At 51.6% G+C, this 14632-nt stretch overlaps 1 protein-coding gene across 3 annotated transcripts in view; it reads right to left on the bottom strand.

Annotated features, from left to right (window-relative positions):
* The window catches only part of CABLES1 (Cdk5 and Abl enzyme substrate 1), a 105070-nt gene that overhangs the window by 42043 nt on the left and 48395 nt on the right, over positions 1 to 14632 (bottom strand). For all 3 annotated transcript variants that reach the window (XM_004606120.2, XM_055126059.1, XM_055126060.1), the window contains one exon: positions 10210 to 10302. In XM_004606120.2, the coding sequence (XP_004606177.2) occupies positions 10210 to 10302 (93 nt within the window). The remainder of the gene's footprint in view (positions 1 to 10209; positions 10303 to 14632) is intronic.

Raw genomic sequence — 14632 nt, 5'->3', positions numbered from 1 at the left:
GTCCAACGTGGAGCCGAGGATCTGAGTCATTGACATTCAGGGCAAGCGCCTTACTTATGCCCAGTCCTTTCTCTCCAGCTCGACCTCTGGTTCTATTTCCAGAACCCTAGGGGAAGTGGCAGAGACGGAGACTCTGTGTGTGTGTGTGTGTGTGTGTGTGTGTGTGTGTGTGTGTGTGTGTGTGTAGGGGGCAGGGAGTGATGAGGGGGAGGGGGATGTTGTGATAACATTCCATTTCTTCCAGGTAGAATACTCTATTAGAGCAGAATTAAATCTCTTAATGAAAATCAAGAAACCAACTTTCAAAGTTCAAGGAACAAAACCAAACCACCAGCCACAACATGAGGACAGTGGTCCAGAGACAGTCTGGAGGTCCACAATGCAGGGGTCTGCACGGGGGAGTGAACCCCCACGTAAAATGCATTTCTAAATGCTGTAGCATTCCCTACATGCCCAGGAAGCAACAAAGGAAGAACAGACCTGGGAGTGCTGGTCTTTGAAGTCTCAGCACCCGAGACCTGTGAATGTGACCTGACTTGAAATGATGGTCTTTGTAGATACAATCAAGTTAGGACGGGATCGTTATTGGACCAGGGTGAGCCCTGTATCCCAGGCCTGGTTTGAGTTTACTTTTCCTATGGTGCCGGGGATGGAACCCAGGTCTCAAGCAGGCATGGCTTGGACTGAGCCACATTCCTGGCCGTGTAACGGCATTTGCCGAGACTAGAACATAATCGCACATACGACGGAAGGAAGAAGTCATAGGTGACAGAGGCCAGGACTGGACAAATGTGGCCACAAACACCAATATCACTGGCACCACCAGCAGCTCCTTCCCCACAGTTTTCATGGGTGTCTGCTGAGCCCTGACATCTGACTTCTGCTTCAGAATTGGGAGGTCTAGAGACACGCTGGTTGTTTGAAGCCTCCCAGGACGCAGGGCATCGGGGGGCAAGGCTGGAAACAGGTGTGGCTGGCGTTCCGCCACTTTTCTCCCGGGGCTGTGCACTGGTCCTCCAGGTGCTCAGCTGAAGCTGCACACACAGGTGATGCTCTGGGCGGGGGCTAGGAGGAGGAAGGGCACTGGGGGAACAAAAGGAGCCTAAATGCCCGGACTAGCAGGGGAGGCCAGGCCAGGTATGGGGGAGTGGATTCCCCCCCAGCAGGTTGGACCGGGGACGGAGGAGCTCAGGACAAAGAGAGAGACCAAAGCGGGGACATGGGAGCTGCAAGGGGCATGTGAGGGACAGATGCCAGGCGCAGGGCTGGCGAGGAGGAAAGCTCCTGATGATCTACACGCAAGATGGCGAGCCATCCTCGGAGGTGTCCGCCGTCCCTCACATACAAGCGTCTCCAGGACCACTGCCCCCTCCCTGCTAACGCTGCTCCCTCAAGGTGTGCGGGTCTCTGCAGCCTGCCAAGGAGGCAGGCCTTTTCGTACAGGGCGCCGTCTGAAAGAATAAGGTATGTATCTTCCTCCCCTCCTCACTCTCCTCCACAAGCATCTCCCCAGAACTGGACTGCGAAGGTCCGGCAGCCCGCCGTGAGTGGCACCGACACGCACCCCTGACTCACAGAGGTGGGTGGGAGATGTGTTCTATGTGGAAGTGAATTCCCGGGCTGGGCGGTAGGGGTGCTAATGAGCACCTCATCGGGAGAGCAAATCTGGAGCAAGTGATGAGATGCTACTTAAACAGAGACTTGCAGGAAAGGGGCAAAAAGGCTTCGAGGGGAAGATATGCTGGTAAAGGAATTGGTCTGAGTCAACACTGGAAGCCTGTCCGAGGAACTGAACATGCAATGAAACTCTGCTGAATTCTACTTCTCTGATCAACTGGATCTCCATTCTCCTCTGGAAATCAATTTGATCAACACCTGTGGCAAAGTCAAAGTTCAGGCTGACCAGCTATTCCCCGGCAGACCCACCCACTCACTATGGATTTCCCAAGACAGCAGTACTTGTTCTATGTCCTTGTTCAGTAGAGATGGCAGAAATGAATGACATGTGGAAATAACAGCAACAACGAGTGTTTGTTTTTTTTAAATATTCAGACACAGCAAGTTACTTAAGAAAAAAAAAAATACCGTTGAAACAAATCTGGGCAAGACAACCCTAACAATGTGGGAAGTTGGGGGAACCAAAAAATCCCAGAGAATTTGCACTTGGATTCTTGGGTCACTTTTACGAAGTCCAGTGTGGGGCCAGAGAGATGGTACCGTGGGGAAGGCATTTGCCTTCCACACAGCCGACCTGGGTTGAATGCCCGGTATTCCATATGGTCCCCTGAGCACGGCCAAGAGTGAGTCCTGGGTGCACTGCTGGCTGTGGCCCCAAAACAAAAACAAAATAAAAAAATTAAGAAGTCCAGTGTGGACACTGCAGTGGTGGGCAAAACCGTTGCTAGGGGGATTCAGAGGCAAATAGGAAGTGATGTGATCATAAATAAGGTCTTAATTTAGTTAAGACCAGCCCCCTCCCCTCTCCCTCTGAAATGTTCAAAGAAAGGTCACAACTCCATTGCAGTTACTGCACTTTGCCATCTTGGATACTTATTCCTTTCTCATCGCTTGGATGTTTATGAATACTTTTAGTACAAAATTTTGACATCGAAGTTTCATTCTGCCACAAGCCTAGAATTTCTTTTTCTTATGGTTTCTTTTTTTAATTCTTTTATTGTAGTTTTGGAAATGTGGTTACAAGTGTTAACCATTTATGGTTCTGATATACACAGTTCTTGTGCCTTCACCACCCTCTGATTTTAAAAAGCATTAAAGACTTTTTTAAAGCTTTTTTAAGATGCTGAAATCGTCTATATGTTTGGATTTTGTTTTCCTCTGAGCTCACCACACCTGAGATGGCATGCCAGCTCACTTTTATTCACTCCCTTCATGAATCCTCTGAAATCGCAGAAAATGGCCCAGCCATGGGAAAGAGGCCTGGGCGGCAACATTCTGATCTGTCTGAAATGAGATGGGGCCCAACAAAGACCCCAGTGGTGCTACTTGGTGCTATTTGGTGGCTTTCAGTGGCTGCACAGAGACTTCTGAAAAAAACAGACCATTTCAAAAGGATGTCAAATCCTGCCCTCGGGGAGGGAAGGAGGCCTGTGTCAGAGGAGGGCCTAGCCTCCCATCACTCCCCAGTGTAAGGCTTTTAAGTCTCAGAAGTTAGAAGCAGCAAGAAGGAAGCCCCTTTCCCGCAGGACCCTGAGAGTTACTGGTCTGCCTCCAGCCCGGCACTGCTGCCATTCAGAAGCTCCCGTTCTCCCAAGCAACCAGTGAGCTCTCAATTGGCACCAGCCGGCTTCATAATATTCAGTCATTTTCAAGGGCTTATCACAGATTCCCACACTTACTTCAGCTACTAATTGGTTCTCCAGCCGACTTTCCCATCCTACTCACTGGGATACGCTGGAATGGGAAACATCCTACCATCTTCTCAAGTCCCAAAAGTCCACGTCCAGTTCCGTCCCCTGATGTACAAAACTTCCCTATTCCATTCGAAATGCGGCACCTTCACACAGGCTGACTGCTCGCCACCACCACGCTCTTCCTGAAGCACAAATGGCTGCTGAACAGTCTACCCAGAAAGCCCAGGACCGCCCCGGGCTTGCTAGTGGGTGAGAATCAGAACTTACCCTCTGCTACCACCTCAGTCTCTTTTTGAGATTTTTTCCCCTCTTTCACTGAAGACCCCACAACGTGGGATGAAGGCTTAAACTCGGGCCTCACACCTGCCCTGGGCCCGTCCTAAGCACTGCGCCATATTCTCATCTGCTGGACTTGAATTCGCACCTGAAAAGGGCTTCACCTCCCTGAGCCAGATTCTGGGCCCTTCTTTTTGACTTTTGTTTTTGTTTTTGCTTTTTGGGTCACACCCAGCGATGCACACAGGCTACTCTGGGTTCTACACTCAGGAATTACTCCAAGCGGTGCTGGAGCAACCATATGGGATGCCAGGGATGGAACCAGGGTCGGCCGCATGCAAGGCAAATGCCCTACCCACTGTACTATCGCTCTGGCCCCTCTTTTTGACTTTTTTTTAAAAGAAAACACTATCTGTCATTTGCTTTAAAACTTCTTTTGTTTCCAGGCATGTTAAAGATCATCTGTATTTCTAAATTCTTGCCATTCTCTGCATTTTTGCCCTTAAGCCAGGAGATGGTGCTGCCTAGCGTGTGACCCACTTGGGTTTGAGCCCTGGCATCACCAAGCTGCCTGGCCATCGCAACGTGCAGCCCTGGTGGTCCTTGGCCCTGCAGAGCCTGGAGAGAACCACAGCCTCAGGCCTCAGGGCAAAACCGCTTGGTCTGCCTTCCCGGTTACTACCTGGTGTGGCCGCAGGCCTCCTGAGCACCTCCCTGGGTGACCCAAACCCTTACTCCCCAAAAAGAATACAAATAAGATAAAAAGATAAGATACAAATTAAAAAATTAAGATATTATGAATAAGATTCATTTATCCCACACTGCCTGCTGTGTGCACTGCACATGGGTTGGTTTACAGCCAGCATTTCACAGTTCAGCCTCGTCTGTTTTCATTTCAGGACTGTACCTGGCTCTTCGCTTTGGAGCCTCCAGAGATACACCTAGTGATGTTTGGGGGATGATGTGGTCTGGGGTTGGCCACATGTAAGGTCAGTGATTTAAGCCCGGGCCTGCCCTAGCTTTCTAAAGACCATTCAGTCGTGTTTCCTTCAGCCCTACCTCTCAGTGTAGGGATTCTCAGCCCTGACTCCTCTGATTATGGAATGCACTCTGGGATCATGTCTGCACCTGGATTCTATGCCGCTGCAGGCTCCAGGTTAGCCCTTGGTGACGGATAGCTCCATTACAAAGGGTGTCTTGGTTTTCTATGGCAGCAGGATAAATGACCACGCAGCAACTTAAAACAACATGAGCTTACAGTCTTCCACTCCCGAGGCCAGAAAGCTGAAAGTCTTAGCCTTCAGGTGAGGTCAGAAATCAAGGAGCTAGACTTGTCTCCTGCCCTTTTAGTTTCCTTGGCGCATGGCCCCTTCCTCCCTTTCCAGGCCAGTGGAGTCTTTCTCACATCCACCCACATCGACACTGAGCCTCGTCTTCCTCTCCCGCTTCCAGGGAACTCCATCTGCAGAATGACTTCTCTTTGCCCCTGGACTCACCTCAGGGCTACCCAGTCTGGGGACCAACATGGACATCTCCGGGGGGCAGGGAGAGAAGGGCCATCTGCTTCCTGACCCAACAGAACTGGCCTGATCTGGCTGCCCCACACCTACTCGTCCTTTTTTTTTTTTTTTTTGCTTTTTGGGTCACACCTGGCAATGCACAGGGGTTACCTCCTGGCTTTGCACTCAGGAGTTACTCCTGGCGGTGCTCAGGGGACCATATGGAATGCTGGGAATCGAACCCGGGTCAGCCACATGCAAGGCAAACGCCCTACCCGCTGTGCTATCGCTTCAGCCCCACCTACTCGTCCTTTCCATTCCTCAAAGTACCGTCCTGAAGATTGAAACTCACTTGACAGCTTTCTCTCACGGTCTCAACAAATGTCCACTGAGTTGAGCTAATAAAATAGAGTTTCTAAACTTTGGAGAGCCGTGCTGGGCTCACAGGCCCTGGAGACTGGGCCGTACCCTCGACCTCACTGTGTCTTCTCTGCTTCTCCCTGTTTGAAAAAGCCCTTGTCTTCTCTTGAACGCATACGTTTCTCCTTTTCTCTCCTTGTACATTTCTCAAAGTAAAAAAAAAAAAAATTGGGGGAGATTTGTTTTGTTTTGGGTCCACAGCCAGTGAACTCCTAACTGTGCATGGGGATAGAACCAGGGCTGGCCACATGCAAGGCCATCACCCCACGTACTGTACTATCTCTCCAGCCCATCAAAGTAAATTTCTTTAAATAAAACTATTTTACTTGGGCTAAAGAAATAGAATGGTGGGTGGGGCGCTTGCTTTGCACTCGACTGACCTGGGTTCAATCCCTGGCATCCAATAATAGTTCCCTGAGCACCAGCAGGAGTGCAAAGTCCTAAGTGCAAAGCCAAAGTCAGAAGTAAGGCCTGAACATCTTTGGGTGTGGCCAAAAAAAAAAAACAAAAAACAATTTTACTTCAATAAAATAAAATAAAATGGAAGGGGAAAAATTTTTTGCATGTCTGCTATTAGAGAGATGATATTATGTATACATATGTACATTGTATGTCCGCACGTATCTTTACCCTAGCCACTTCAACTAACATTGTACTTGGGATAATATTCAATGAATGACACTGAAGATTTGTTAACCTAAAAAACAATAAAAATGAAAAATGAAATCATTAACTATGCAAAGCCTGGTACCTGTAAGTCCTCCATACATGATTGTCACCTTAGGATACTTCTAGGTTTTCATTCCTTGTGGTGACAGGTGGGAGTCACAAGATTCCAATTCCAACATGGCTCCCCCAGGCTGCTTGTCTTTAAACTAAGGCAGCAGGAAAGCCAGGGCCGGCTGCTGCCCAATCGGCCACCACTAGTCGCCCAGCAGGGGAGGGGAGAACTCCGCCTGCACCTGGGTCTCAGGGCGCATTCAAGCTTCCACCTCTAGTTCTCAGTCCAACCTCCACCGTCCAGGCTCCATCCTTCCTCCTCCTTCTTCTTTCCTTCATGATCCTCCTAGCTCCATCCTTCCTCCTTCCTCTTGGCTCCATCCTCCATCCCCCATCCGCCATCCTCCTGGTCCCATCCACCCCAGAGGTCTGCAATGAGACCTCTGAATGCCCTCGTTGTTGCCACCATCTGCACGTTCTCTGCAAGCCTACGGGAGAAGGCCAGGCTCACAGGCTCGCTAACTGCAGCCAGACGATGAGAGAGGGTTCCCTTACGATGGCCTCCAACTCCCACTGCATCTCTCGTGTGCCCAGCTAATGTCACAGGCTGGAGCAGGGAACACAGAACCTGCCTGCCGGGGCCAGTGTTTCTTTGCGGTGGTTGTGGGACTGAAGCCAGGCCCTCACACAGGCGAGGCCCGTGTTCCACCAACATCTGTTCCTGAGCAGTGCCCCTGTCACTGGTAATGATATCAACTTGGGGTCTTGTTTAGTTGATGATAGAGTGCTATCTTTTATACTGGGGGGGAGGGCGGGAGCACCCCCGGAGATGCTCAGGACTTACTCCAGGCTCTGCACTCAGGGGGCACTGCTGGCAGGCTCGAGGGATCCTATGTGGACCAAATCCAGGTGGGCCACGAGCAAGGCAAATGTCCTACCTGCTGTACTACTGTTCTGGCCGCAAGTGTCGTCTTGCTTGCATTTGATCCTCAGCCTTACTATTCTTTCCCCTCTCTATTTCAAGCTGGACTTTCTCTCCTGGCCTTCATCTCAGCACTGAGGCTCGTGGGAGCTGAGGGCAGAGCCCCCACTCTCAGCACTGAGGTCTGGGGCCCCAGGCCAGAGGGCCTGAGGAGGGAGGTTCTTCTGCTCCAGAAAAGCACGTGGCCTGTCAGGGCCTGCCGTCCCAGCGCCTAAGAACTCACCGAACATGGGGTAGAAGGCCCAGCTGGGAGCATCTAGGGCAGGGGCTGGGGTGGGCCTCGCTGCCCTGGCAGGTCCTGGGCCTCCTCCTGGCATCCCTGCAGGTGCCTCTCGAGGTAGGAGGTGTCCACCCAGCTCTCACATGGACCCTCTCGGTAAGGCCTCCTGCACTGCCCTCTCTCTGGATGCCCCCTTGAGGGGTGGTGTGTACACGCCTTGATGCCCCCAGGAGGGGGAATCAGGGGACCCTCCCGCCCCCTGCCCCCCACCAACACACTGCACCCATCCTGTCCTCCTCAAAGCATGGTGGGGGTCCCTAGCACCCCTGGTTCTCTGCTGCAGCTCCATCCCCCATTCCTGCTGGCTCCCATCTCCATGGGGACAGTCCCACTGCCGCTGCCCCAAGGGGGTGGGGTGGGACCAGGCTCCGTCTCCTGCTTCTTCACGGCTTCTTCACAGCTCTCGACCACAGTTTGCTCTGTCACCTCAGAAACTGCATTTCTTTACCCTGACAGCCCCCCTGGGTTCTTGCTTTCATCCAAGAGCAGCCCGAGGGACATGCACCTCTGCCCTTCCACAGGCTGGCATTCCGGCCTCACCTGGGCAGACACAGGGGCCTGCAAGTTCCGCCACAAACCTCCAGTTTGCTTTCCTGCCCTAAATTCCACGGCTCTGATCTTCAGATAAGCCAAGAGCCCTTCCTGTCGGCCTTGGAAAATTCCCCACGAACACTGCCAGCGACTGCAAGCTTTCCAGACTGCCTGTACAGCTCCTGGGTGGCGGGCGTGGCTGGCAATGTCCATGCCCCTTATTAATACCCCAGGAATTCTCCCTGCCAGCCGCGTGACTCTCGGAGGCTGTAACCTGGCCCGCTGCTTGGCCTTGTCATTGCTTTTCCTTGGGGACTAAAGGCTATGTGTGTTTATTAACAAACATCACAGATGACAGACACAGATGAATGTGTGCTAATGCACACCTAGCAGCACTGAGGTGTGGACTCTGGCAGGAAGGAAACAAGGGGATGTAGAGGAGGTCTGAGGATGAAACGAATGATGGGGCAGATGGGGCTGGAGTGATCCACCCGGCAGCCCCGCCCGGGGCAGGCGCTGAGCCTGCTGGGCTGCGGGTATGGAGTCCACACCAACAGGAGACCTCATGAGGGAGTTTTAACTTTGCCACCCTGAGGCCAATAAGTTGCTCTCATATAGTGTTCCTTTTGGTTGTTGTTTTAGGGCCACACCCTCTGATGCTCAGGGGTTACTCCTGGTTCTGCACTCAGGAAACACTTCTGGCGATGCTCTGTGGGGGAGGGGAGTCATATGTGATACTGGGGACCAAGCCCGGGTTGGCCATGCAAGGCGAACACCCTACCTGCTGTCCTACTGCTCCCCCCCCTCTCCCGGCAACTCCTTATTTAAACAGCCAAGTCTAAACTCTCAAAATACAAGCCTTTAGAAATGGCACTTGCCACCCTGATTAGAGTCCTGCAGTGACTCTGAGACAGTCACGCTGGGCCCGAGTCACTCCGTGAATCTAAACGAGGACTTGGGTGGTTTCTGTCGAATGTGGATTCTTGAACAACTCACCTTGGGGCCCTGCAGGGTGTCCTGGAACCCAGAGGGCGCTGTTTCCCCAACTGTCCGTGCAGGACCAAGCTATGGGGCAGGGCACTCTCAGGCCCTCTTCCCAAGGCACAGGCCAGTGGGGGCGGGGGGCGTGTACTGAGCCATCGGGGACCTGTCCCGGTGTCTCCTAAGAACGGCCTGAGCTGGCTGCAAGGGCTCGGTCTGTCCCCAGAAGCACGAACACGCACCCCTGGCCGCTTCCATCGGCCACGGCTTCCCGTAAGAGCAGCCCCAGACCTGGAGGAGGCCACGCTCCGGCTGTGAGCGGAGCCCGGACGGTACTCAGGGCCAGGGAAGAATGTGCTGGCAAAGTCCCCCTCCCCTCTCCTGGAGGGACTCACTCAAGCTGGCGCCCAAACCAAGTGCAGGCACAGACCTGGCCTGACCCGCGCCTGCAGCCCTGGTGGGAACAGAAAACAAGCGCCAGCAAAGCCAGGCAAAACCCGAAAAACACAGGGAAGGGAAAACCACAGAGCTCGGTTTATTTTCTTCAAAGTTTTCTATAAAAATAGATCTGAGGGCCGGAGCGACAGTACAGGGGTTAGGGCACTTGCCTTACACATCGCCAGCCCCTGGTTCTAAGCCTCGGCAACCAGTATGGCTGCCTGAGCACTGCCAGGAATGATCTTTGAGTCCAGAGCCAGAAGTAAGCTCCAAATACCACTGGGTGTGGCCGTGAAACAAAGCAAAAAAAAAAAAAAATTGAGAACTATTAAGAATGAAGCCCGAGTGGCTGGAGTGATAGCACAGAGGGTAGGGTGTTTGCCTTGCACACGCTGATCTGGGTTCAATTCCCAGCATCCCATATGGTCCACCGAGCACCGCCAGGGTTAATTCCTGAGTGCAGAGCCAGGAGTAACCCCTGTGCATCGCTGGGTGTGACCCAAAAAGCAAAACAAATGAACAAACAAATAAACTTCCGTGACTAACATAATCACGAATCTTCTCAGGGTGGGGGAGGTTACTAGACATGAGACGTGGATCCTGCCCCTCCAGCCAGCCAGGCCTGGATGTGGCTGAGGGCTGCGGTTTGGCCCTTCCCAGGTCCCCTCTCCTGCCACATGGAAACCAGGGCTGCCTGGGGAACCGTGGTACCTGCCATTCCTGGTATCGTGTTGCCGCATGCTCTTGATAAAATGAATCTTCTTGAAGTTCTTTGGTCTGGGCGAACCTGAGAGAGTTCGGCATCTGTGAAAAAATAAGCGTTGCCAAAACAGAGTCAGTTACACACACACACACACACACACACACACACACACACACACACACATGCCACAGCTGAGACATTTCCACACAAAGACAGGAAGGAAAGACCAGACAAACGGTTTGAGTCACCCCAAGGATAAGAGCGCCCTCCGACTGGACGCAAGGAAGCCTGGGGCGGGGGAGGGCGGGGGACAAAGCCCCACTGACAGACAGCTTCCCTGATAATGCTGATGATAATTCATACAAAGCCAGCTCTGAAAACGACTGTCCCTGTTAAAATAACACAACTTAGACGGAGTCCAAACACATTTTCACTGGGATCTTAAAAAAAGAATCAACCCAAGTAACGGGAACAGAAAACTGCAAATGTAAAGGATTTTTTTTTGGGGGGGGGTGGGGAGGGAGTGGTGCAGGGGAACAGGGGAACAACCCTGGAAAATTCAGTTTAAAAACAATCGCAAATCATTTTTCTTCCATAGCAGGACTTTGGCCTGGTCGGCTTGGACTTCTGCCTCAACTTTCAGCTTGTCTGTGCCTGGAAGTCGCATTTTTTTTTGAATGGGAATCAGAGACCTGGCCGGAGGGTGTTTGCTTTTCACTGTGAAAAAAAAAATTTGTTTTAAATAAATATTAGTTGAACAAAATGACTTGGAGTTAAAAGGTCCCTCCTAACCCTTAAAGCCCTGGATTACACAGATATTTGTTTAGATGAAATGACTAATGAAAGAGACCAAAGGCTAAAATATATATTATATATTATATAATATGTAGCAGATTATATGTTATACATTATATATAGTATATGTGTGTGTGTGTGTGTGTGTGTGTGACTGGGGTGCCAGTGATCAAAGGGAAACTGACAAATTCTGTTTCCAAAGGACAGCAAGAAGGGAAGAGAAAACAAAAGCAACAACTCTGAAGTTTGGTTTCCTTGAGAAAGGGGACTGGGAGCTGCCCAACAGTCTTCCCCACTAGAAGCTCTGCTGATCCACCTTTTCCTCCTGGGCCCCTGGCCCTGACTCTGTACCTGTGGACAGCTTCTTCCTCCCACAGAACCTCTCAGGGGGTGGGGGCAGCGCAGCTTCCCAGAGCCACTCGAGGGCCCCAATGGGCCCCCACCGAGTTCCACCATCAGCTCCACACTGAGGTTCCAGGGAAGAGAACAAATGACCAGGCAACCCAACACAGAAGAACGTTTGCGAGCAGGGCCGGGGGCGAGGCGCAGGGGTAAACGCTAAGGCACAGAAGGGGCAGCTTCCCAGAGCCGCCGTATTAGCTACTCTGGTCTTCACTCCAGGGAAACTGAGTGAGGTCCCCGATGCAGGCTGCAGAGAACACAGCCCACAATACGACCCCCGGGTCACCCACCCCACCCCACCCGCAGTGGGGCCAGTCTTCAGAGAGTGCTGGGAAGCATCTCCCCCCACAGGAAACAGAACCATGTATGGAACTTAATTGGAATGAAAAAGTTGCTCTGAAATCAGTAAGTCCAGGCCAGAGCAAAGACAGACGAGTGGTGTGTTTGCATTAGGGAAAAGGCTAAGCCAAGAGGCAAAGCCAAGCCCCTTAGAGACACATCCACTGCATTAGAGCAGAATCACAGCCAAGATCTGCAACCCGTGTGATCCTGCGAGATGGTTCTGCAAACACCCCGGGCCCAGGGAAACAGCAAAAGGGTGCCTGTGGTTATGAGTTTGAGCCCCCAGTGTCCCACATGCACCAAGAGCAGTTCTGGCAACTTTGCTGTCTGTGATCCCCAGCACCACAAGCAATTTCCCGCCAGAGAGCCACCACTCGAAAGACATGCAGCCAGGCCTGGGGAATGTGACCTCTCGTGAGAGTGTGTGGAAGGGTCACAGAGACCCCCAGGGAGCAGCAGCCCCAACAAGTGCTGGCCCAGCAGACAAGTGCAGGCACCAGAGGAAAAAGACACGAACCCCTTGGGGAGCACCAGCACCGAGTGTGCAGGACGGGTGTGCTCCAACCCCACAACAAGCACCCTGCACCTGGTCATCACTCCAGCGATATCAACAACACTGGGGGGGGGGATTCATTAATTAAACCAAAATAATAAAACACGGAGTCATCCTCAACGCACAGTGGAAGCTGACTGATCCCCACAGGTATTTCAGACGCCGCTGGCGGGGCTGTGAATGTTAGATGTGGCCTGATACATGGGGGTAGGCGTGTGTCTTTACTCACACACATGCTACTGTGATCCCTGTGTGGACACGCCAACAAGTCTCCAGGACTGCAGGTGCGCAGAGGCCATTAGCCACGAAAGGGGCCTAGTTCTGACCATTTGCCTCCAATGAAGGTTGATCTGGGCTGGAGCGATAGAAGAGCAGTTGGGCGTTCGCCTTTCAGGCACCCGAGTTCGATTCCTCCGCCCCTCTCGGAGAGCCCGAAAGCTACCGAGAGTATCGAGCCTGAGAGGCAGAGCCTGGCAAGCTACCCATCCGTATTGGATATGCCAAAAACAGTAACAGTAAGTCTCTCAATGAGAGACGTTACTGGTGCCCGCTCAAACAAATTTATGAGCAATGGGATGACAGTGACAGTGACAGTGAAGGTTGATTCAGAAATCAGGGGTCTGATTTCTAGGCTTTCCATAGTTTTTGTTGCCTTGTTGCTGTTTTGCAACAACCCAGTAGCGATCAGAAGGTACTCCTGGGGGGTTCCTCCTAGTGACGGTGCACCCCCACACACTCACACACACACACTCACACACATACTCACACACACTCACAGACTCATACATACACTCATACACACACACAAATGGGGATACAAACCCGGACTATCTACATGCAAAACACGTGCTTAGTTCTATGAGCTATCTCCCCAACCCACTTGTCATTTTTTAAAGCCGAGGTACTGTAGTTTACACTATTACTGATGGCTTCCTGTGCACATATTCTGACACCACACCCATTCCCAGTGTACCCACCCCCTCCCCCAAGGCCCCGTCCTTTTAATCGCCCCCTCCCCAACTCAGTTTTGTGGATCAGTTCTCTGTGTTGCCCTTGGCCCTTTGCTGCTCCCTCGCTGTGTAGCTTTAGGTTCCACGTATGAGAGATCGTTCTGCATGTGTCCCTTTCCTTGACTGACTTCACTCAGCCTGGTATCCTCTAGTTCCACCCACGTCAAGGCAAACTGCATGATTTTGTTCTTTCTTACAGCTGCATAGTATTCCACTATATATCACTGTCACTGTCATCCCACTGCTCATCGATTTGCTTGAGTGGGTACCAGCAAAAAACGTCTCCATTGCAAGACTTGTTGTTACTGTTTTTGGCATACTGAATACGCCACAGGTAGCTTGTCAGGCTCTGCCGTGTGGGTGGAATACTCTTGGTAGTTTGCTGGGCTCTCTGAGAGGGACGGAAGAATTGCACCCAGGTCGGCTGCGTGCAAGGCCCTACCCGCTGTGCTATTGCTCCAGCTCAATATATCCATATCTATCTATCTATAGATACTTACACACACTATAGATAGAGATAGATATATAGAAGCATATATCTATATATACATATATTCCTATTCATCCTATTCATCCAGGTTGCTTCTATATCTTGGATATTGCACTAACTACGGCCATGAACACAGATGTGCATATATTAATGTCTCTATTCTACGCTTTGGGGCTAGATCCCTGGCCCAACTTTAAATACTGCACTTAAGACTTGCAGAATGTCTAAGGACATTGAGTAGGCAATGCTCAAGAACTGCAGTCAGTGAAGGTGCTAAGTTCCTATGCCCACTCCCAGTTCCTAAACCCCTTCTCCTTAAGGCTTAAGGGAACAAAGCCTTCCTCTGCCTCTGGGTGTAGTTCTCTGGCTACAGACCCCAGACATCCAACTGGCCTCTCTGGCCTGCAGTTTGCCCAAGACCCCATCACCACCACTGTCTCCACAGAGGTTTTATATTCTTTTTTCCCTGCTTTTTTTGACCACACCGGGCGATACTCAGGGCTTACTCCTGGCCCTGCGTTAGCTCAGGAATTATTCCTGGAGGTGTTCGGCAGACCATATGTGATGTTGGGGGCTGAACCCAGGTAAGTTGTGTGTAAGGCGAATGCTCTACCCACCGTACTATCTCTCCAGCCCCTAAAAAAGGTTCTAGAAGCATGCTGTCACTAGAAAGATGAGCCCGCTGAAGCGCATAAAGGTGCGCCTTCATCGGTTTCTCCGGGCCAAGTGTTGGTGACTGTTGTCACTCCCTCACCCCACTTCCTCCCCGAAGCTGAGTTTCCAGTCAGCCTGCATGCATGGGTCTTGGTGCCTCACTGCCCAACTTTGCAATTGGGCTG

The sequence above is a fragment of the Sorex araneus genome, chromosome 2 (assembly GCF_027595985.1).
Source record: "Sorex araneus isolate mSorAra2 chromosome 2, mSorAra2.pri, whole genome shotgun sequence".
In the NCBI taxonomy this organism is placed as follows: domain Eukaryota; kingdom Metazoa; phylum Chordata; class Mammalia; order Eulipotyphla; family Soricidae; genus Sorex; species Sorex araneus.
The sequence above is the reverse complement of the archived record's forward strand: the minus strand, read 5'-3'. Positions and strand labels throughout refer to the sequence as shown.